This window comes from Malaclemys terrapin, chromosome 10 (genome assembly GCF_027887155.1).
Source record: "Malaclemys terrapin pileata isolate rMalTer1 chromosome 10, rMalTer1.hap1, whole genome shotgun sequence".
NCBI classification, from domain to species: Eukaryota; Metazoa; Chordata; order Testudines; family Emydidae; genus Malaclemys; species Malaclemys terrapin.
In genome coordinates, this window is record NC_071514.1 from 65,529,860 (window position 1) to 65,555,035 (window position 25,176).

At 40.2% G+C, this 25,176-nt stretch overlaps 1 protein-coding gene across 3 annotated transcripts; it reads left to right on the forward strand.

Moving 5' to 3' along the window:
* LOC128844886 (alpha-N-acetylgalactosaminidase-like) lies at nt 1-24,616 on the forward strand. Of its 3 annotated transcripts, XM_054042997.1 has the most exons (11): nt 1-171; nt 1,066-1,213; nt 3,422-3,469; nt 4,571-4,692; nt 5,392-5,560; nt 9,423-9,597; nt 10,654-10,831; nt 14,423-14,517; nt 15,686-15,847; nt 18,668-18,865; nt 22,773-24,616. In XM_054042997.1, the coding sequence occupies exons 5-11, from the start codon at nt 5,406-5,408 to the stop codon at nt 23,040-23,042; spliced, it is 1,233 nt and encodes a 410-aa protein (XP_053898972.1). In that variant the 5' UTR covers nt 1-171; nt 1,066-1,213; nt 3,422-3,469; nt 4,571-4,692; nt 5,392-5,405; the 3' UTR covers nt 23,043-24,616. The 3 variants fall into 3 exon arrangements, with proteins under 3 accessions (XP_053898972.1, XP_053898973.1, XP_053898975.1); XM_054042998.1 differs by lacking the exon at nt 1,066-1,213; XM_054043000.1 differs by lacking the exons at nt 1-171; nt 1,066-1,213; nt 3,422-3,469; nt 4,571-4,692 and adding an exon at nt 4,717-4,808.
* The last annotated feature ends 560 nt before the right edge of the window (nt 24,617-25,176 follow it).

The following is a 25,176-nucleotide window of genomic DNA, read 5'->3' on the forward strand; positions in this document are numbered from 1 at the left end:
GGCAACATCTCCACCTCTAATTGGCTCCTCAACTGCCACCCCGGAGACACGCCACTCCTGATAGGCGGAGGCCGGCAGTCTCTGAGTCTCCGATTGGCTTAGGTTCACCATCACACCACCCCCTCAGGCTCCCGGCGGAAGCACGGGGTGCCAGACTGTCGACACCACACGGTAATTAGTACTGGCTCGCATCGCTTGGGCCACCCTCCGTATAGGTACTGTTTTCGGCCTCCGAGCCCTGTCTCGTCGCCAACCCCGCCAACCGCGCCAACTGTCGTTGCGATGTGGGGGGTGGCGGCCGGCTCGCTAGGCAGTGACAGCACTGCGCGTGCGCGGGATGTGGAGGGTTCTTTCCCCGTCGTGGGTTCTCGCGCTGCCTCCCACACGCCATTGCACCACGTGACCGTGGGTGGGGGCTGAAGAGACTCGGGTGGTCTTCTACGCCACGGTGTCCTGCCAACGTGGGTGCAGCTCACTGGCGGGAGGAGGTTGCCTTATGGTGTGGCATAAACCTGGCTGCCATGGTACCATCAGAATGTGGGCCTGCCCCCATGACACGTTGGCGTGGTCAGCATGCGGCATGCATCATTATGACATCAGCCAGAGGGCCTTTGTCGCGTCTTAGGGTGGTCTCGCCCCACAGCATCACGCCTGATGCCATTTGCTATGCTTTGTCACAGGGACAGGGTGGGGGGCACTGCGCTGTCCCACAAGCCTAGCCAGTCTACCACCACAGGTACAACTGCAGGCACAAACGTCAAACTGTGCCTACGGTTTCTCCCAACTAGTGACAATGCTGGGCTTGAAATGTGCAGCCTTCACTATAATGTCTTCATTTCACATATGGTCCTGCATGGTAACCCACTGGTGTATGTGAATAGGTTAAAAATAAGGGAAGGTATAACTCTCCATCCTGCAAACAAAGCGAGTAGCCCACACACTCACTGGTTTGGAAAGCAGTATCCTGCATGATTCCCACTTGTTACCTACAGTGCAGTGAGAGCTATGCACACACACATGCTCCTGGTGCAATCAGACCAACTAACATCACCTTTTGTGGCATAGAGTGATTGTTTGCAGCACTCAGAAAGGATTCCATGGCATTGTACAACTGGCTGTTTGTTCTACAAGGGAGTTTCGCATCTCCTGAAGCATTGCTTTAATAACTGCTGGAAGTGGGATGCTTGACTGGATGGACAACTAGTCTGAGCTGGTATGGGAAGTAATACATTTCAGTTTTAGTCTATTTTTGAGTCAGTCTATCTTAATTTTTTCCCTCCTAGGTTTCTGGAGCTTAAAATGAGCATGCATTTTATTTTCATACAGGATTCTTCTAGAAAGTCCTACCCCTCCCTTATAGCAGTCCACTACTAAAAATAGAGGTGCTTTTTGCCCTTTAACTATGCTATTTGCCCTTCATTGACCTCAAATGTTAAGGAAGGGCAAATGGAAAAGAAATGTCAATATAGTGTTTACTCAAAAGTAATATTGAAGGATTTAATGTATTAATATTTGGAAGAAGTGTTTGATCCTTGAAGTGTGCAATTATATTTATCATGATGTATTCTCAATGTGATTAATGGGTTTTAGCTGCAAATTTCCTATTGATAATTAAAGAGACAAATAATTGTTCGAAGGTCTGGAAATGTCCCCCTGTATATGTAGATTTGTCCATGTTTAATCCTTGACCTCACTCCCACACACGCTGAGCAGTAATGATATATTCAATTAAATATAAGTGGAGTACAGCGAGCACTCAGGCCAATGCTTCTTTGATACTACTGGCTTTGGTCTTGGGAGTAATAAGAGAGTGACACCCACTGTGCTGTGGCAAGGCTATTTTTCTTTTTTATTTCATAGCCCCAGTCATATACCATAGGTCAGGGTTATAAAAGGTTATACTCCTGTGTGATGGCACATCACGATGTACAGACTCCAGTGGCTACTGTTTTTCTTCCCATTTCTGATTTTGTTATGAAAATCAAAATGCAAATAAAACATATCAACTGAAACTCATCCCAAATAATAAGATATGCCTTGTACATACGACCTGAGGTCCTGTCTATGTAACCCACCCACCTCCTGGGTATGGTGTGCTGTCCTATCTGGTAGCACTGAGACCACTTAGAAAAACAGATTAATGAGTCTGGCTTTTAGCTCATGCAGTAGAGGCTCATGTATTTAGTTCCAGAGGTCCCAAGTTCAATCCTCATGGCTGGGGTTTTGTCAGTGTAACATCTACGTTAAGGAAATTCACATCAGTATAGTTATAGCACTACAAGTCCCTAATTTAGGCATGCTGCACCAGTACAAGCTGGGGCTGACACCAGTAAATTGCCCCGATCCCAGTGCAGTGTGTCTACATTAGAGACTTGCACTGGCATAACTTCATCAATATAGATATGCAAATAAAAATTTCATAGTGTAGACAGGACATAAGCATAAACCATTACAAGACTGTCTTTGAATCTGCAGACGGCTCAAAACAATGACTTAAAGGAGTGATCTGCCTACCCCCAATTAATCTAATTGGGTGTTGATGCTTAAAACTACTTATAACAGTTTAAATGTAAGAATTATTTCATTACTGATTATTTTAGCACATGCAAGAGGGAAGGAAATAAAATCTACAGGAAGGAATGGAAAATGGGAGCTTTTTGAGAGGGAAATGCAGACAGGAAGAGACACAAAGAGAGGGAAGAGGGAGAGAAACAGAAAAGAGGGTGGGCAAGAGAGAGAAACAATGGGCAGAAATAGCAGTAATGTGAAACTTGGTCAGATTCCTGACTCTTACTGAATGATCCTGAGTATGAAAACAAGATACTGAATAGACCAAGTTCTCTTCTTGAGGCCCCCTGGTGCGTATGAAGGTAACAGTTATCCTGTGTTTAGTGGATCCAGAAGTGGGTCAGCATTCAGCCCTTAGACCCTCATTCTCTGTGGTACCATTAGGCCATGACAATTGCAGCTATAAAAGAGACAATTAATGCAACTATGAGGGCTGGAATTAGACGATTGTGTTTAGTAATAGTTTCAGTTTCAGAGTTACAGTTGGGCCAACACACATGCTAGCACAATAGCCATTGGTGCTGGCACAGTTGGATCTTTGACTGCTGAAGCACTTAGATACTATCGTGATGGGCACTGTAGAATCCCCCAAGATTGATGAAGGAATTTTTCCTCCTTTTCTGCTTCCTCCTAGGAGAGCAAATATGTCAGATGGAAAGCTCTTGGAATGTTCTATTGTAGCTTCAGAGAGAGGGGGAGATCTTACACTAAATGTAACTTAGTACAATAATCTGAGATAAGCGATCCAGTGAAATCAAAAGAATAAATTATAGAAGACAGATCTGTGAATACATTTTTTTTAATCTCCGTTTAAAACAAGGGGGATAACATGTGTCTTCTTTTTCTAATGAAGATCATCTCCCCAGGAACAGATCGGACAGCTTGCCTGCTTTCGATATAGGTGAGATACTTGATCATTAACTCTTCTATAATGTTTGGATAATTATGTTTTCTCTCTCACTTTTGATGCCTCTAAATTGCTTCTTGTGTAATTATAGTTCATGTGGCAACAGTAACAACTTTCATAGTTAAGAAAAAAAATGTTGTTGCAAGGAATTTTATTTTAAACAAAATGAGGACGTTTCAGTTTGCATTGTTGCATGTTATACATAGTTGTAATCTGCCCGCTTCTATTACAAGTTCTTGCTCTTCAATGTAACTCATTAATAACATTTTACTATGTATAGCTGATAAAGATATATGTTTTATATGTGTATACGTATATGAAATGCACCTGCAGTAGAACCTCAGAGTTACGAATACCTCAGGAATTGAGGTTGTTTGTAACTCTGAAATATTCGTAACTCTGAACAAAACATTATGGTTGTTCTTTCGCAAGTTTACAACTGAACAGTGACTTAATCCAGCTTTGAAACTTTAATATGCAGAAGAAAAATGCTGCTTTTAACCATCTTAATTTAAATGAAACAAGCACAGAAACAGTTTCTTTACCTTGTCAAATCTTAAAAAAAAAAAAAAACTTTCCCTTTATTTTTAGTAGTTCATGTTTAACACAGTACTGTACCACATTTGCTTTATTTATTTATATATATTTGTCTCTGCTTCTGCCTGATTGTGTACTTCCAGTTCCAAATGAGGTGTGTGGTTGACCAGTTAGTTCATAACTCTGGTGCACGTAACTCTGAGGTTCGCTGTGTCTTTCAATCAATCAATTTAGCACACTTCACAACAGAAGAGGTTAAGGAAAAATTTGGGCAAGAATATTGGGAGAAACGTGTGTTGTTATGTAGGGGCCTTTAATAACCCAATAGAGAAGAAAATCTGTTTTTAAGTGTTCATCCAATTAAGGCTGCAATGTAGTTTTGAAAGTACCAGGCAGAGAGTAAAAGAAACACACACAGAGATGTAGAAGGATGTCAATTACCCTTGCAGTTATTAGAAAAATATTTTTTTTTCTTTTTATCAACCGTTTCCTCCCAGGAAGTCAAACGTTCTGTAACATACAGAGTCCCAGTCTGTGACTATCTCTCTGTCTTTGCAGTGATTCCATTTGTGCTCCAGCATCATTGATGATGGCAGTCCTACCCTGGGAGTAGGATTTCATTACCAACATCTAAACTGGAGAAAGCAAAAGCAGTGAAGACCTGGGAGCAAGTGAGAAGTGTGAGATATTTTAACCAATCCCTTTCTTAAGCCTGATGCCACTTTCATTAAAACAAATTTGTTACTGAAAATAATTTATCCCAAAGGAGTTGCATATTTTGCATCTTCAACCCAAGGTAAGGTCATTGCCCCAGGTCAGTCTCTGAATGGTAAGGTGAAAAAGAGATCCACCAGCCAAAATTAAAACTGTATGTTGTATACTGATATACATTTTTTAAGAAGCTTGTAGAAAAAAATCTATCCATGCAAGCTTTATATGCATTTTAATGGAAAACAAATGGCAATATAGTGTTTACTCAAAAATAATATTGAAGGGTTTAGTGTATTAATATTTGGAAGAAGTGTTTGATCCTTGAAGTGTGCAATTATATTTATCATGATGTATTCTCAATGTGATTAATGGGTTTTAGCTGCAAATTTTCTATTGATAATTGAAGAGACAAATAAATCATTGTTCGAAGGTTTGGAAATGTCCCCCTGTATATCTAGATTTGTCCATGTTTAATCATGATCAGCCTTTGAAATCTTTGTATTTTCTATGCCTTGGTGTCCTTCAGATACCTGGTTGCTAGAAGCCCCAGAAATACCTAAGACATAGATAACTAGCAATTAAGAACAAGTCAAATTGTAGGACTGTTTTTGAACAACAGATGTGCTAAAAGTGAAGATATTAATTGGATCCATTCTTCTGATTTATAGTTGTCCTGTTAATCATGTTGCTGCCTCCTCTGAGCATCCTGTTGGGATTGGCTGCCTGCTGTTCATCCTTAGATAATGGTTTACTGAGGACTCCACCAATGGGATGGCTGCCTTGGGAACGTTTTAGATGCAATACCGATTGCAAAACTGATCCTGGAAACTGCATCAGGTGAAATAATTGATCAAGAATGGCTGTGAAAGACTTCTAAATATCACAGTTAGGAAACTTCTCAAACTTTGTGCTAGCTATAATAGGACGTTGGTGGCTAGATGCCATAGTGATAGGGGTAATATAAATGCCTACGTGGATTTAGGTAAGATTTTAGGATAAGAATAAATCCAGGTTCAGTCAGTTACACTAGATTAAAAGAAGGTTTTGAATAAAAAATTCTCAATTCACTTATTTTAATGTGTTATTTACAAAAGAAATGTAATACTTTACTCCTCAAAGGAGAAGGATGGTTGAATAGCTGTTGTAAGGTGGCCTCAAGTACAATAATTCTAGTCCTGCACCATTTACTGAAGGTTTTTATATTTTTTTTCTTCCCCTTTTTTCATCTGTCTTTTGTTCAAAGAATTCTTGTAGGATTTAGTTTTTCCCCCTTCCACATTCTCTTATGAAGAGATGTTTATATTATTGTCCCTATTGTATATACCAATTTTTATTCTTTAATCTTAAAATCTCATTTGTGGAAGCCTTCATGGACTTCCTAGATCATTGTGACAGGTTTCAGTGGTAGCCGTGTTAGTCTGTATCAGCAAAAAACACAAGGAGTCCTTGTGGCACCTTAGAGACTAACAAATTTATTTGGGCATAAGCTTTCGTGGGCTAGACCTCACTTCATCAGATGTATGAAGTAAAAACTACAGGAGCAGGTATAAATACATGAAAGGATGGGGGTGCTTTACCAAGTGTTAGGTCAGTCTAACAAGATAAATCAATTAACAGCTGGATACCAAGGGAGGAAAAATAACTTTTGAAGTGGTAAGAGAGTGGCCCATTACAGAAAGTTGACAAGAAGGTGTGAGTATCAGTAGGGCGAGATTAGTATTGGGGAAATTAAGTTTAGGTTTGTAATGAGCCAACCACTCCCAGTCTTTATTCAGGCCTAATCTGATGGTATCTAGTTTTCAAATTAATTCCAGTTCTGCAGCTTCATGTTGGAGTCTGTTTTTGAAGTTTTTTTGTTGAAGAATTGCCACTTTGAGGTCTGTTATTGAGTGACCAGAGAGACTGAAGTGTTCTCCTACTGGTTTTTGAATGTTATGATTCCTGATGTCAGATTTGTGTCCATTTATTCTTTTGCGTAGAGACTGTCCGGTTTGGCCAATGTACATGGCAGAGGGGCATTGCTGGCACGTGATGGCATATATCACATTGGTAGATTTGCAGGTGAATGAGCCCTGGATGGTGTGGCTGATGTGGTTAGGTCCTATGATGGTGTCCCTTGAATAGATATGTGGACAGAGTTGGCACCAGGGTTTGTAACAGGGTTTGGTTCCTGGGTTGGTGTTATCTCGTTAGACTGACCTAAAACTTGGTAAAGCACCCCCATCCTTTCATGTATTTATACCTGCTCCTGTATTTTTTACTTCATAAATCTGATGAAGTGGGTTTTTAGCCCACAAAAGCTTATGCCCAAATAAATTTGTTAGTCTCTAAGGTGCCACAAGGATTCCTCGTTTGTTTTGCTAGATAATTGTGTTTCCTACTTTGAAAGGTACACATCTATCCCAATATAACGCAACCCGATATAACACGAATTCGGATATAATGCGGTAAAGCAGTGCTCCGAAGGAGCAAGGCTGCGCACTCTGGTGGATCAAAGCAAGTTCGTCATAACGCGGTAAGATTTTTTTGGCTCCCGAGGACAGTGTTATATCGAGGTAGAGGTGTATTGAGACAAAACCATAGTGTTTCACTGCTGCCATTTTGGGAGGTGGCCTAAATTTGTCTAAAAAAAGGAAGCTGGAAATGCTGTTTCTACAACAGGAAGGAAATAATGTTCGTGTATACAACTAGAATCAGAACAGAATCAGCTAGGAAATATTGAGAGAACTCCCTCTACTGTTATATCTCAGAAATGTTATTGTTAAGAGCCTGCTTCAGATTAACTGAGGGAGAGACTATTCCTCATTGTTTTGTATTAATAAATACAAGCAAAGCAAGCTGAACTTTAGACTCGAAACTAAAAAGGCTAAGTGTGTCAAATACTTAAGTGTTTTAACATTGTTAAGATCATAGTACTTTCCTATAATTCACAGAACAGGAAATGTTTTATGATCAACTTGGTAATGCTTGCACAGCAGTAGCCAAGGAGACAAATATTTTGGTCACTTCTATAACCCTGACAGAGAACCTAGCTGAAGATGGAAATGTTTTGGCCAAGTCCCATTTTTTCTACCTGTTAAGTAACTAAAACAATGGTTGATCTTTAAAATGGGAAGGTTTCTAAATCCAACTATTATAAGGCAGGGTACTATGAGATTACTATACCATATAATATAAATTAAATACAATTTTTGATTTCCAAAATGTTTCTTTGAACACCCCAGATAATCCTGGGAATAATCCTTTCGAAAGATGTTTCAGCTATTGAGATGTTAAAAATTATTCTTAGAATCCTATCTATTGATAGGCATCCATCTAAAAGTCACACTTTTACAGAACCTTGAAAGCAATACAAATACTCTGAACTACACATTGTGTAGACTACACTAGTCTAAGATCAATTCCTATTCTATCCCCTTAACATACCATGTTAGACTGACCTCTTCAGATCTTATAGACCAGTGGTCTATAACCTTTTTACACCCAAGATCACTTTTTGAATTTAAGGGCAACCCAGGATCTATCCCGCCCCTTCCCCGAAGCCCTACTCACTCCATCCCCTCACCCCCGTCACTCGCTGTCCCACTCACTCACTTTCACCAGTCTGGGGCAGGGGGTTGGGATGGGTTGCGGGCTCTGGGATGGGGCTGATGGGTTCGCAGTGTGGGAGGGGGTGAGGGGTGCAAGCACTGGGAGGGAGTTTGGATGCAGGAGGGGACTTCGGGCTGGGGCAGAATGTTGGGGTGCAGGAGGGGATATGGGGTGCTGGCTCTGGGAGGGGGCTCAGGGCTGGGGTGCAGCCTCCTGCCAGGCGACACTTACCTCGGGTGGATCCCGGGTGGCGGTGCAGCGAGGCTAAGGCAAGCTCCCTGCCTACCGCGGCCCCACACCGCTCCTGGAAGGGGCCAATGCCCCCCTGTGGCCCTTGGGGGTGGTGGGCACATGGCTCCACACACTGCTGCTCTCTGTAGGCACTGCCCCCGCACCTCCCATTGGCCATTCCCAGCCAATGGGAGCTGCAGGTGCGGTGCTTCCAGGCAGGAGCAGCGCGTGAAGACCCCGTCCCCACATGGGACCAGGGGGCCACCCTTGCCACTTCCAGGAGCGACATGAGGTCGGGGCCGGCAGGGAGCCTGCCTTAGCAGCAGCCCTGCTACACTGCCAGAGATTGGGATCAACTGGGAGAGTCTCTAGAATCAACAGGTTGGTGATCACTGTTATAGACTAAGAATAGAATATCAAGGTTGGAAGGGATCTCAGGAGATCATCTAGTCCAACCCCCTGCTCAAAGCAGGACCAATCCCCAGACTGATTTTTGCCCCAGATCCCTAAATGGCCCCCTTAAGGATTGAACTCATAACCCTGGATTTAGGAGGCCAATGCTCAAACCACTGAGCTATCCCTCCCCCAAGGAGGGACAGGTTACTAAATACCTGGAAGGGATACCTTTAAAGAAAAGTTCAGGAGCTGGAAGAAGTAGTGCAGGTGAACCAGAATTGAGCATTTTCCCTGTAACTCTGTTCTGAATCAGTGGCTAGCCAGCAAGGTATGAAGTGGCATTGTTCTGTTGGAATTGCCATTTTTCTGAGGAGATGTAAAGGTGAGATCCTGACCCTTTGAGGTCCCTGCAAACACACACAAATAAGCAAAATGTAACATTTCAACAATTTTGTTAATGCAATCTTCTGTTTTTTACCAGTGAGTACTTGATCAAAAGTATGGCAGACAAGATGGCAGAAGATGGATGGAAGGAGCTGGGTTATGAATATGTGAACCTTGATGACTGCTGGTCTGCAAAGGAAAGGGATTCCCAGGGCAGGCTTCAGCCAGACCCAGATAGGTTTCCAAGTGGAATTAAAGCCCTTGCTGATTATGTAAGTTTCTCACTGTGGTATCTCAGATGTAGGTGCTAAAAATGCAATTTTCTTTTGAACGTAGTTATTTAAAGAAACTGTTTTTAGAAAAGGATACGTATAACTTACTGCAGAATTCACTTAAATGACAACTAATAAATGTCAAGCTACTTAGCTGGAAAAATTACAGGGAACAGGTTAATTGTAATACATGTGAATGATTCTACGCATATCTCTAAGGGAAATACATATTGGATTTTCATTGTGCCTGCACATATGGATGATGATCAGTGGACACTTAGGGTTAATCAATGTTATTCCTTAGGAATCTATTAACATGCTCTGGGTTAGAATTGAAAGGAAGGTAGATATATTTACAAATGAGCAAAGATGCATTATTCTGTGCAGTGGGTCAGTTACAAAATGTGGTTGTGTACAGTGGAACGCAGCAAGGCCCCAATCCTGCAGAGTTTCACGTGTGCTTACCAGTTTACACATTTGGGTAGTTCCACTGAAGTCACTGATAAGCATGTGTGTGTTTGCAGGATGGAGCTGTAGTGTGTATTTGGAATGAAAACCATATTTTTCAGAGAGGCAGGGATCTAATGGTTAGCATAGAGAACTGGGAGCCACAATTCCTGGTTTCTGTTCCTACTTGTGCCACTTACAGTGCGACATAGGGTAAGTCACTTAACCGTTCTGGTTTGTTTCTACCAAATATGTATAACGATGCTTACCTACATCCTAATCCTCGTGAACTGTTTTGAGATCCTTGCATGAAAGGCAACATATTACTCCAGATAATTAACCTTTTAACTATATTTTTCATCATGAATCCAAAGCAGCCATTACTGCACAAACAATCAGCTTTTTAGGACTCTGGTATGCAAAGGTTCTCAGAACATCATTGCCAAAATAGGCAGAGACCTCACAAGAGAGCATCCAAGAGAAATCTAACTTCAGAAAAGTAATGAAGATGTTTAACAAACAGAAGAGAGATTTAGTATCAATGGGTATTAGAAGACAAATACACTGGAATCATAAACTAATCAGAATCACTTTCATTTGCTTTACCAGATACATTCAAAAGGGCTGAAATTTGGAATTTATAGTGACATGGGTAACTACACCTGCAAAGGTTACCCTGGGACCACACTGGACACCATTGATACAGATGCCAAAACATTTGCAGAATGGGAAGTTGACATGCTGAAGCTTGATGGCTGCTATTCCAACTCATCTGTTAAAGCAATAGGTTTGTTTCTTAGGATTAATCTTTGAACAAGGGAAAGACTAGCTCAGGAGTTTTGTTTTGTTTTGTTGTTAAATGAAGCTTCTTAAACTTGGATATTCCATTTTTAAAAAAGCCTGTGAAATCTTCAAGTTCTGTGAAGTAGTAGGTTTGCTTTTCATCCCTGTTATTTCATCTCCAAATAATTTCTATTTATATGTTTATCAGTTTTGGGTGAATCTAAATTTAGATTCATTAAGCTCAATATTGAGTTGTGGTGTCTCATGATCTTGTTTTATCTGAATGAAGTTTCTGCCCATCCCCTCGTAATGCAGCTTTTAGCTCATTTTAAGTAGCTACTCAAGAAACAAGATTCAAAATAAGGCCCTTGTTTTGCAGTCCCTGAGCACTCAGACTTCCAGCTGAAGTCAACAGGATTGTGCCCCTCTCATTCTGGGTCTGCTTCCTACTGCCTCCACATCTCTCCTCTCAGTCTCCTTCTCGTTTTCAATATAGCATTTTAATAGGAATATTGGTCATGTCAGCCCATCACATCTAGTATCTTGCCTCAAATTGCAGCCAGTAAATGATGCTTCCGGTGAAAGATTTTAAAAACTCCATGTAACAGATCCTGAGCATCCTCAAAAGATGTGCAGTGCATCTCCCTATGTTTAAGTTCAGATCTGTAGCCTTAGCATAGTGTTCTAGTGCTTGTGGCCTAGTAAGTTTTAAAATAGTCATAAATTTGTTCAGCCAAATTCAGCTTACTCAAACAAAGCAAAGATACTAGTCCTCGATGAGAACGATGGCCTGCTTTCCAAGTTGTAAAAGTCAACCGTTTGTGCTGAAGCCCTGTTCAAAAAGCATTGTCAAAGGCTTTTGGTTTTTTTAAGACAACAGAAAAATATATTTTTTCCACTCACTGATAACACAGAATGAATGAAGGGATTTTACTAGAGCTCCAAAAATATAAATAAAAAAGTTTGGGAGCAAATATGAAGCATTGAATATTTTTGTCTCTTAAGATCCTGTTGTATTACTTTTGAGGGAATAAAGAGGTCCAGAGTGTCAAGGGTATTTAATATGACTCTGTCACTGTCCAACATTAACTGTTAAAAGAAGAACAGGAGTACTTGTGGCACCTTAGAGACTAACAAATTTATTAGAGCATAAGCTTTCGTGGACTACAGCCCACTTCTTCGGATGCTTATGCTCTAATAAATTTGTTAGTCTCTAAGGTGCCACAAGTACTCCTGTTCTTCTTTTTGCAGATACAGACTAACACGGCTGTTACTCTGAAACTTGTCATTAACTGTTAACATAGTTTGGAATACAGAAACCTCAGCCTGCCTAGTACCATGACAAACACACCAATAAAATCTTTTTAACCTTTCATTAAAGATATAAAAAAAGAAGGAACACAGTTATGCAAACTATGAAATAAATATTTTATTTTAACAATATCCCTTATTCCCTTTCCCTTTAGCTGTAGAGTTACTAAAAGAAAAAAAAAACAGTTTGAAAGTCTTTTTGTTAAAACTGTCCTTTTAGGGAAACAAGAAAAAGTTAGTTGAGATGGGCTGGAGCTGTTGCTGTTGTTGTTAAAGTCAGATCCCATTTTCTAAAAAACAAAACAAACACACACAAATTAGGAGATTAAAAATAGGAAAGGCAGAAAATGCAGCTTCTGGCCCTGGTGTTGACTCTCACTTGCTATCTCACTCCTAGAGAAACACAGGCATGGCAAATATCTAGTTAGCCACTTTGTGACCTGGCAAGCTTGTACCAGCATCATCCTGTTTACTGCATTGCTTTCACCTGCTTCTTTGGTCACAGGCTTATAGCAGTGTTGCAAATATATGGTCTTGGTCAGCTAAGTCAGACTTTTATTAGACAGATGGCAAAAGAAGGAGGATAGGAAAGAGAAGAAACAAGGGATATGGGCAAGGGTGACAAAGCCTCACATCCCAGGTGATATTCAGGATTTAGTTAGTGTAGGTGGTGATGTCCTTTGGGTCCCTCTCTCTCTGGCCCTGTCTCACCATGAGCTCCATCAGGATTAGGACAATGAAGGACCAGTGGTGTAACAGTGAGTCCCAGGAGACAGCCTTGATGGTAAAGCTTGCTTCTTCCAGTCCTCTCATCTCCCAGTCAGCAGTGGTTGTTAGCCTGCAGCACTTTTCCCCCCAAAGTCTTTCCTTTTAAAAAGAGAATGAAGGGTGAAATAGCCCATCCCCTTATTTTATCCAGCAGTCAGGCATAATTTCTGACATCAGTTTTGGTCCATTGATTTCCAGTTCTACACTCCTCTTGTTTGCGAGGCATGTTCTTAACACAGTCCTTGGATTATATCAGTGTAAGCGTTTTTGTTTCGACTAGCACAGTCTGTCTCCCTTTTTCACCTTTTCCATCACCATTTATTGTTACAGTAGAACCTCAGAGTTACGAACCCCTCAGGAATGGAGGTTGTTCGTAACTCTGAAATTTTCGTAACTCTGAACAAAATGTTACGGTTGTTCTTTCAAAAGTCTACAACTGAACATTGACTTAATACAGTTTTGAGACTTTACTATGCAAAAGAAAAATGCTGTTTTCCCTTTATTTGATTAGTAGTTTACTTTTAACACAGTACTGTACTGTATTTTGTTGTTGTTGTTGTCTCCACTGCTGCCTGATTGTGTACTACCAGTTCCAAACGAGGTGTGTGGTTGACTGTTCAGTTCGTAACTTTGGTGTTCCTAACTCTGAGGTTCTACTGTATATGTTGTTGTTGTGACATTATGAACTTTCGCTTCTTACAATTGAGCTCACAATTAGAGTAAGTTTGAAGACCAAATTATTACAACAGTACATTTTTATAAAATTTTATAAGCACAAGAAAATAGGTGTTACAAAGCCAACTGTTCTGAAACCTACGTTCAGTATGTATATAATGAGTGCTAATGGAGACTGTTTGTAAAATTGTGACTCTGATTTGTTTTAAATAGGTGAGTCTCAGATAGGGTAAAGAGGACTTTGCTCCCAGACTGTCATCGTAGGTGCTTAGCAATGAAAGATACTGAGGGGGCAAGATCCTGTACTTGCAGCACCTCTTTTCCCAAAAACGTATTCAAACGTGTAAGGGTTTTCAGGAACATAATCTCTTCAAGATGTTCAGGTTTCTGCTGGTCTAAAGAAAGAGACTCCTTGGTTCTTTTCCAAACCCAGACTTCCTTAATGGCAACTCAAGTACAATGCTACTACGCCATTCAGCTCTTTTCTTAAACACTGGTTCAGAACTATAAGATTATTCCAATCCCACATCTATTTTGGAAAAAATCTGCCTCTTGCTGAATAACGTGAAAACAGGAATATACAAAAAATGTTTTTTCTTACATCTGCAGAAACAGTCAGTTTGGGGCAAGCGTGATCATAAATTGTAACTTTGTAAAGGAAACCTTTAATTAGCCATGTTCCATATATAATTCCTGTTCCAGATGTAATTCACCAAAGAAGAGTCTCCACTCTTATTTTTGTAAAACAATAGCAAGTGAAAAAAACTAGAACACTATTACTGTTGTTATGTAATATGTTAATATTTCCTTGCATTAATACCCAATACTCAATTTTGTTTAGGCTACCCAAAGATGAGCATTGCTCTGAATAAAACAGGAAGACCTATCGCTTACTCATGTAGCTGGCCAGCCTATGAAGGAGGGCTTCCCCCAAAGGTATCTCCACTGTCTGATTTTATTGTATTTAGCTAATTGGGACCTCTTGACAAACGGCTGGAACATATTTGAATGAACTGCACACCACCCAGGCTAGTTCTATTCTATTCCATTCATTTCTGCATAGTGGCACCACCTTGTTAGATGAACAACCTCACTGCACTAATGAAATACCAAAGTCTTCTGCTTTTCAGATGCTTATAGGAGAAAGCTGTACGTTGTAGATACCAATCTCTCCTATTCAAATTATGGGTATGACATTTGAAAATAAAATAACCTGGCAAAGATGTCTGCTCTTCTCAATTTACAAATGGCAACTAAACCACTGTCTTAAAATCAGTTGTTCTTCCTTTGGAAAAATCTGTTTGAGAACAACACAGATTCATGTTCTGTGCTAGGGAACATTTTACTTCTTTACTCCTTTAGAAATTTAGAAAACCCTATTTGCTTTTCTGGAGAACAAGTCAGCTTATTTGTTTTTTTAAATGTTTTATATCATTACCTTTGTGAATTTGGTAGTGGAAAATACCACTTAAATATAGTATAAACTGTAGCAAACCAGTATTTATATACATTGTCCTTCCCCATCTACTTTTGTTTGTCTGACAGCTCATAACATATTTCACAGCCTAGTAGTTCCAGTTCTGAAGCCTAGTGATCCAGTTAATTTTGCACCAGATGATTGTGTCATAATGGGGAGAAGAACAGGAGTACTTGTGGCACCTTAGAGACTAACAAATTTATTAGAGCAATTTATTATTATTAGCAATATTAATGCTCTAATAAATTTGTTAGTCTCTAAGGTGCCACAAGTACTCCTGTTCTTCTTTTTGCGGATACAGACTAACACGGCTGTTACTCTGAAACCTGTCATAATGGGGAGAGTGGACTTCTGTTATTGTTGACCCACCACAGCAATTAGTGTTGGTAGGAAAGCAGCAGAATAAGAGGGAGGGAAGAGGGAGAACAGGAGGCAGCCGAGAATGGGAGCTGTTGAAGTTGCTCAGAGATTTATAATGGCAGTAGCAGTTCTGGTACAAGAAACAGGTCAAAGGTGCAGAATAAATGTAGTTTATTCAGTGGCTGTAGAAATAAAATAATTTATTTCATGGATGTAATGATCACATATGTAGTATACATATAAATATATTATTATGTTTTTATTAAGATAAATTATACCGTACTTGGTGACATTTGTAACCTCTGGAGAAATTTTGGTGACATCCAGGATTCCTGGGAGAGTGTTCTAAATATTATTGAGTGGTATGGAAATAACCAGGATAATCTGCAACCTGCAGCTGGCCCAGGAAGATGGAATGATCCAGATATGGTGATGTTATCTTTTTAATATTTTGTTTTTTGTTGAAATGTAAATAGATCCTGATAAAAAGGTAATTTAGCAAGACTTTCTAAAAGACAGCTGTGAACAACCAATGGACAAGACTGATACTTGTGCATAGAAAACATGTCCAGCAGTTAGAGCAGGGACAGAGTCAGAACTCTTGGGATCTACTCCTGCCTCCATCACTGACTCACTGCATCATTCTTTTTATCTCAACTTAACCATCTTCAAAATGGTATAATACCATTAGAGGTATTTATAGCATGAGCTAAGTATAGAGATGTGGTGGCAGCTCAGTAGTTAAGGTTGCACTGTCTTTGCATTTAAATCTGATATAGACAGTGTTCACATTTAACTATCTCAGGAAAAAAAATTCAGTCAGAAATTACACAGAATCTTAACTCAGAATTTCCTATTAAACATTTTGTAAATAACTAATGTTCTAATATTTTTGGTTTAAATCAGTAGATACATATTTGCTACCTTAACTTTTTTTTCTAGGAATTAATGTTTGTAAAATGCCTTGAGATCATCTAGTGAAAGATGTTCTACATGAATGCCAAGTATTAGTGTGGTAAAAAAAGCTTTTCATACTAAAATTATAATGCCTCATCAGTGGGACCCTTGGGTTCATTACCTATATTAAAAATAAATATCTAACATAATAGCCATCCCCTTGTTAGCCACCCCAGCTACTGGGTGGAAAATCCCTCTCTAGATTTGTCTTGAGATCAAACGGATATTTGTTCAGGAAGATGAACCTTGCAGGATGCTCTCAGTCCCAGCAAAGTTGGGCATCAGAGGGAGCAAATTACAGCTGGGGAGCTTCCATGGTGACTGTCTTGCCTCCTGTTCTGAAGCGTTCAAACCGAGGGAATGTCAACAAGAGCTCTTCAGTTTCTCATCCAACTGGATGGTACAAACAGCATTCTTTCAGGTTGTAAGTCTCAAAATTAGATAGCGCTTCAGAAATTTAAAAATCCAGTAATTTAAATTTCACCTGTCAGCAGAATGAAAACCAGTGTAGTGAATGGAGCACTGGTGTAATTTACTCACAGTAATCCACTCCACAGCACATTCAGCACAGGTAAAGCATCCAAGTGGCCTGCAAGGATATTCCTGAGTAAAGCACATTGCAGTCTGACCAAGGTGTGGAATACCAGAGCCGGCTATGCATAATAAAGAAAGACTGCAACTTTTTTCTTAAATCTTGGCCCACGGTAAGGCCTCTTTGTGCCACTGGAATGTAGCAAAGAAACCTTAAAAGTTTCTTTAAATGGACAGCAGAGGATTGTCTTGGCATGGAAGAATCTTCAGATGATTTAGGGCTGGCTACATTGGCTGTGTATCATCCTTCCCAGCCTAGGGAGTAGGGCCGGAGAATGCTGCACTTCAGCAATCCCAAGAGACTGTTACAAGCTGGAGCAGGTCTCAGGCTAGTCTAACTTGCACTGAAGGACAGTTCAGTCCCTAGCCAGCTCCAGGATAAAGGTACTTTTGCTGCCTCCTCTCAGCGGTGCTGAACTCTGCTTTGTTGCTGCTGGGGATTTAGCCCCAAATACGTAGTGGAGACCTTCTCATTGTGCAGCAAGGGCCCCAAATTCATAGCAGTTACTTTTTGACCATGAAAACATACAGTTGGATTGTTATACCACCAAAGTGATTTATACTTTGTAATTTACTTACTGCAATGCTTTACCAGTCTCTATTCCATCATAGCAACAAAAAAGACCACAGCATTTGATGATGGTTTACCAGAGGAGAGGGTTTTCCTGCAGTTCAGTGCTGTGAAGCCTCCTGGTTTATCAGGCTCCCATTTCAAGTTGTCCCTATAAGTAGCTGTGTTGCTTGAGGGCATAGTTTTTGCCTTCCTTTATTAAACCCAACTAAAATGTTAAGCCCAAGGACTGGCTGCCAGCAGCTATTCTGGTGGGCCTGGTGTTGGCCACAGCTGCTGCTACGGCTGCCTTGGGGCTGGCCGCCGGTCAGCTGTTCCAGCAGCCACTGCTCCAGAAGCCTTGAGGCTGACAGCTGCTACAGCCCTGCCCCAGAAGTAGTCACGGAGGTCCCAGAAAGTTAACAGAATTCTTGATCTCTGTGACAGAATCCTACCCTTAATTATAATCGGAATGCCAATGGCATGAACGTCCAGAATGCTTTATGATCTCCTCTAGTTGTGACACAAACATGTTTAAGAGGAAGGGTGGCAAAGTGGAACCATGTGTGACCCTGGCAGGGAACACACTTGAGGTAGCTACCAAAAACTGCTCCCCAAAATAACCTAGCAGAAAAATATTGGTAAACATTTAAACAAATATATTACAGTCAAAGGGAGGCAATTAAGGTAGCCTTTCAAAATCTGAATTGCTCACTCACTCTGGGGGTGCAAAGGGAGACAAGTACATTTTAATGATGGGCTGGTAAATTTAAGATATTTTTGCAAGTCTGCACAGAGGTATTATGGAAACAGGATTTTGTGATGAAGGAGAAGATATGGTTCATTCTGAAATCAAATTTTGGGACAAATGTTGTATAAAAGACAATACAAGTAACAGTCCAGTTCTGCAAGCTTTAAAATATTAACTTCAGTAAGATTTCTGCACATAGAGGATTTGCAGGATAATGCGCTAAATTGTAATGTAGTTGGCTTTTGGTGTATATTATCATTCTTTTAAGAGAGTCACATTTGCAGTACCCCTAAGAGCCCATGTCATGTGCCAAGACACTGGGATCTTGGTTTGTGATTAGGGCTCCTAGGCGCTACTACAATACAGACAGTTTCATTTAACAGTATCTGATTTATTTCAGCTGATTATTGGTAACTTTGGCCTGAGTTATGAGCAGTCAAAAGTGCAGATGGCATTGTGGGCAATCCTGGCAGCCCCTCTCTTTATGTCCAGTGATTTAAGGACAATCTCTGAGGATGCCAAGCAAATCTTGCAAAACAAGCTGTTGATTTATATAAACCAAGATTCTCTGGGGATTCAGGGACAGCGCATTATGCAGGTACCCAATTTGCTAGTTGTCTACTCTCTATATTTTTGTTTGGTTTGATTTTTAAATGATGGTTCTGCTATGCCTCATCACCAAGCTCTGCCAGAAACTCACACTTAGCAATATGAACTTTATCTTGTATTTCCCCAAGAAAGGAAGCTTCAGAATTTTTCATTTTTAAAACAGCCTTTCCAGTCCTTTGGTAATAAATGTAAGTTGTAGTGATTTGTTTTTAATCACTTATTTAATGTTGCTGGAAAGGTTGAGGAAAGATGTGTTAATCTACACCCTCCTATAATTACTTACTTTTCCTGCCACTCTCTCCTCCCCCTCCCTCTCTGCATACATAGGTTACACATTCATTGGATACATATGAATGGAATTTACACCCATTTTATGACCAGTTTACACATAAGTAACTTACACTGCCAATTACATCACTAGTGAATTTGGCCAAGACACTTCCACAGGAGTTGCACCAGCTTACATCCAGTCTACATTTTGTTAGCGTTTTTTTATTCTATCAGTTTCTGTGCTGACGTATACAGCCGTTTAGGCTTCATATAATGTTTTCCTTTCTTGGAGGCTGAGAACATCACTTCATCCAGTATCAATTTGGATTCAAGAACAGTGTCACTCAAGTGGCGATTTACTGAGTTTCTCTGCCTCTGCTTCCGAGTAACTTTTGTCCTTATTTGTGTGACTTTCCTCTAGCTCTGCGGATTGATCACAATACATGCTTAGAGTGCTCTTAGGCTCTAGAGAGAGAGTACCAAGAATCTCAAAAGGTGGATGGGGAAAAGTGGGTCAGTTCATTTTACCATCATATCCAGTATGAGAGCCTGAACTCTCATCATATCCAGCCTGAGAGCCACACATAAAATGGGAAAGCTAGTATTTTATTGCATAACCATCAGCAAATGCTGCTATGGTAAATACTCTTCACCTCTGCCTAGGTTGGTCTCTACCCATACATCCTGCCATAATGATAAAACTACAATTGTTTCAGGATTACCACATTACTGAGATGTCTCAATCTCTTAATAGTTACACAAAGCAAAAGATGTGTACAGTCTAGGCTTGTCAATTTTAAGAGTTGATTTAGTTAAACACACAAATGTTCTCTCTTCAGGGATGAAAAGGTATCTGGAAACTTACTATAATCTTAATAGATGCAGTGTCACATGGTGTTCTCAATTAAGTAAACAATCCTACTGACAGCAACAGAGTTGACACAGTGGTGCTACATGGATGCAGTAGAATGGAATAACACAATCTTTAGCTGCTGCAAAATGCCACCCATCCGCATCAACGGGCGGGAGAAAATGATGGGGCTGGCAGTGAAAGGGGGACAGTCCCAGTAGCACTAGAGGGAGACACTTGCCAAGGGACAATAGGTAGCTCCTTCCACTGGGAGTCTCTGGCACCCATTGGCCAGCTGGGAGAAAGGGGTGCTGATTGGCCAGCATGCCTCATCTTCCACAATTTAGCCCAGTGCAGGGACCACCTGAAGCCTCTTTCAGCTCCGTTCCAGCAGCCCACTCTACCCACCCAAAATGAGATTGGGAACCCAGCCTGACAGATGCTGCGGGTCTGGCCGATCACCTGATTAGGGGGTCAGGAAGGAATTTTTTTGCCCATGGATCAATTGGCAGAAGACCAGGGAGTTTTTTGCCTTCCTCGCAGCATCTTCAAGCCACAGTGGGCTAAGTAGGAATGTATTTAGTTCCTAACTGTGGTATTGGTTATTCATCACAACTTGCAGCCGGTTTCCAGTGCAGTTAAGAGAATAAAATGAATGGTTCCGAGAGATAAGAGACCTGAGATTTTGGTGATGGGACTTGGGCTCATATGATAAGGTGAGACCATGTGGCCTTTGTAGCCAGTGTCATTCCTTATGATACCTTAGGGCCTTCCCAGGCTGATGTCTCACCCTGCTGCACTCTCGATCCCCAAATATTGCATATGATAGGCTAAGGCTGTGAGGTTTGAAGAGAAACTTCCCAAGAGCAGACAAATTCCTAACTATTTAAGCCAAATTCTTCCCTTGGTTATGCTAGTGCAACTGCTGACCGTGTAAGAACTATGCTGACCTTTTCCTAACTACAAGCTACTCTCAGATATCTGTGCCCTGATTGTGCCCAACACTCCAGCTGCTCATTAGATGAAATATGTAGGGCTTTAACAATAGAGTACGATAGAATATAGGGAAGAGTTTGGTCCTGACTGTCTGGAATGGCAAATTAATTTAGACGCCTAGAATCACATCAAGAAAAATGTCTGATGTGATAGTTTGAATGAGACACTGGATAAATAGGAGCCATGTGTAGAAAGAGATTAGAAGTAAGCAGAACTTTTGATTGTTTTACTCACTATGGAAAATTATTTGGAACTGCTGGAAAGATGGGTGGGTAATCACATAATTGACAACAGTGGATGAAGTGGAAGTATAAACATATTCTTACAGATTAAGTATAGAATTGTATCTACCATGTAGCTGCACAGGCAGAAAGCAGAACCAAGGAACTTCATACAGTTGGCACACTGTCAAGAAAAAATTGTAACACTTAACAGCATTGGAATAGATACAGGCTCTAAGGCAGTGGAATTTTTTTTTTCCAGGTAAAAAAAACTTACTTGTAGCACTCAAATTGAAGTAATCTATTTTACCTATTTTTAGCAATTTTCTAGTTCTACAAAGGCAATAAAACTTTTTAAATATAGAAAAAGTAGGATAATTATGTAAGATAGTTGCAAAAAATGTGCACAAAACCAACACTGATGCTGTTGCAAAACATAGTAGATGCACAAAATCAGCAACACTAGAAATGAATACTGGAGCATGCACACATCCAGCACCAATACCTATTGATTGAGAGAACATTTGGGTCAACCTGGACAACATATAAAGATCAGTGTGTGCCATTCAGTTCTTTCACAAAGCTAGCTGTCAGAATCAGAGATCATTTACCCATTTTACTACATTCCTCCTTCACCTATTCTGGGAGAAAATTATAGATTATCCCCCCCCAAAATATAAACAAAAGGTGCTCTTTATTAATAAGCATAAGTGTTCATCACAGAACAAATTCATAAGATTATAAAAAATATATCGATAACAGCTTGCTTACATTTTTAAAACACCTGGAATAGTCAGCATTTTGATCCCTGCATACCTTCCATTGTTGTGATGTAAAAATGTGAGCAGATTTATGCTGCCAATCACAGCAAGATGTAATGTTTTCTTATTTGTCTTATTTGGCTGTAGGAGGTCAACTTACTGTAAGACATTCAGGGCAGGCACTTGTCTACAGTACCTAAGGGTATGTCTACACCAATAAAACGCCAGCCACTGGCCCTTGTCAGCTGACTTAGGCTTGCAGCGTTCAGGCTGCGGGGCTGTAAAATTGCAGTAGATATTTGGGCTTAGGCTGGAGCCTGAGCTCTGAGACCCCACAAGGGAGGAGGGATCCCGAGCCCAAACATCTACCCTGCAATTTTCTAGCCCTGTGAGCCTGAGTCAACTGGCATGGGCCAGGCACAGGTGTTCTATTGCAGTGTAGACATACCCTTAGATACTTTTAGTTGCAGTATAAGTAACATCTGGAATCCAGTGAATCCCTAAAGCAGCACCTCTCACTTCTATTCTCTGAGGGAATTAATAGCTAGGAGAGATGGCCCATATTTTGTTCATCTGCATCAGGTCTGTACCCCCATCACATCTATCGCAGCGATTTCACTCAGCTTAAGTGCAAACTAATAGTAGTGCAGCTTTTAAGGTAATTATATAGTGGTGACAGTTTCTGTGAATATTATTGTAAGCACAAAGGGATGTGTGTGACTTCCATGTATCCAGTTTCAGAAATGATGATGCAAAAACAATGAAAATTAATTCCTACAATATACTTCTATTTGACAGTGGCGTCATTTTGAAGTATGGAAGAGAATCCTGTTCAACGGACAGTTTGCCATAGCAGTTATGAACAATGGCACGGATGGAATGCCAAGACCTTTCGCAACCAATTTAGCACTACTGGATATCCTGGATTGCAAGGAGGGATACAAGATCTATGATGTTTTGGAGCACGTGTTCTTAGGAGATTTTGCCCTCGATACAACTATTAACATAAAAGTTACTCCAACGGGTGTAGTCTTGCTGTTTCTCAGGCCTCTGTGTTCTTTCACCTAATTTACAAAACCAATCTTGAGAGCCTAAGCACTTGAACTGCAATAAAGAGATGTTAACTAGGGTAATTACAATGGCGTTCACTGTGGATGGAAGCTAATGTACAGGAGCTTTGTAGCAAAGAGATTTGGTATCAGGTGCATTATCGAAAATACATTTGAAAGGGCAGTCATCTTTCAACTGGCACTAGACAAATAAGATCTTGAAGCTGCTTGAACTGCTACTGTGGGTTCTAGATTAGCAAATACCTGGCGGAATATGTTGAGGTTGAGCCTCCAGAAGGGAAGAAAAACAGCACTTTCAAAGCAGTACAAACCAAGTGGCTGATCTTTGTTTTTTCAGGAACATCTTGTTTTAAGAATGAGATTTCTCTTTTTACAAAAAAACACATTGAATGCTACAGACCTTTCCTTTGATCTCCCCAAATATAGATGGTATGTATAACTTTATTTAGAGAGATGGCAAAGGCCGTCAGACCTGAAATATGATATTCTCTCCTTTCCCCTCACCCTCTTTTCTTTTTCTTAAGTGAGTTTGTTTCAGAATGTTCCCCAACTGATAGTGAAGAAATTATGTGCTTCATAATTAAGGCTGCAGTCCAGTTGGGGCTAAATGAACATACGTGGTTCTTATTAAAATGACAGCCACATATATGCAGCCTGAGGAAGAATGTAGTCCTTAAACTTTTGGCCTTTGTGCCACGTGACCCAAACAAAACAAACTTAAATACATGTTGCAGCAAAACCCCAGCATCTTATGTAACAAAACGTGACATTTGCACCTCCATAGTCTCCCTTCCTGCCAGCTCCATACTCATGAGCCAAGAAAACACAAGGACTGACAGGCAGTTTAAGACTATGCAGACCTTTTTCTGGAGCACTGGTATTTATGGAGTTTTGTTAATAACAGGGTATTTCGAATACAAGTTGTTTAGCAGTGGGACGGGCTGTGCATTCTATTTTGGGCCTATCAACTTTGAGGAGCATCTTTTTAAAAAAAATTACTGCATTATTATTCTCTATATAATAAACTGAAAGGCAACATGCGCTAGTGGGCTAAAACCACAGGATTGAGAACCAGGAACTTATTACCCCTGCTTTGCCCCCGGACGTGCTTTGTGGCCTCAACTGGTCTATGCCTCGGTTTCCACCTCTGTAAAATAAAGTTCTGAATGCTTTCCTACCTCACAGGATTGTAGTGAGGACTGATTTGTTTTCAGGTAAATTAAAATGCACTTTCTCTGTAAAGTTTTGACTGTTAGGCTTTTGATAAGTTAATTTTATGCATTTCCCCTTCAGTTACTCCAGAGTTAATAGCGTAGTACTGGTTTAGCTGAGGGAAGAATCTGGCTTATAGTAATTACTCCTCATTGTATCTATTCACTCATGTCTAAAAGTTTCACTAGCAAGCAGTTTAAATATTTTAATTTTCATCTTATGCCATTTCATCTTGTTATACTTAGAGTCAAGGAACCCCTTTTTTTTTATTGTTCAGCTGTAAATCAATAAACCTGGTAATGAAAAGTCATAATTACAATTATTTTGAATGGAACAAATAAAGCGTTATTAAAGCAGTGAGGTCACTTCTCAGAATTCATTCATTTAGAAAGACACTGAACTTAAAGTAGGGATGTTTAATACATGCAAATTAAATATTGTTCTAATCAGAATGTGTATGAAATACATGTGCATGAGAGTTCTTAAAACCACTTATAATCACAACCTTAGCTCATGTATTTTATTATTGAGTGCATAGTATAAATACTGCTATTTAAATTAAGATTCAGAGGGTCCTGTGGCACCTTTAAGACTAACAGAAGTATTGGGAGCATAAGCTTTCGTGGGTAAGAACCTCACTTCTTGCATCTGAAGAAGTGAGGTTCTTACCCACGAAAGCTTATGCTCCCAATACTTCTGTTAGTCTTAAAGGTGCCACAGGACCCTCTGTTGCTTTTTACAGATTCAGACTAAGATGGCTACCCCTCTGATAAATTAAGATTGTTATAGCAAAAGAAAAAACTAATAGTGTCTCTGATTAAATCAAATGGGAAAAAAGTTTTAATTGTACAAAATGATCAGCTATCTACTATGGAAAGTTTGGGTAAGTGCTAACGCCATACAGATATGGAGAAAACTTT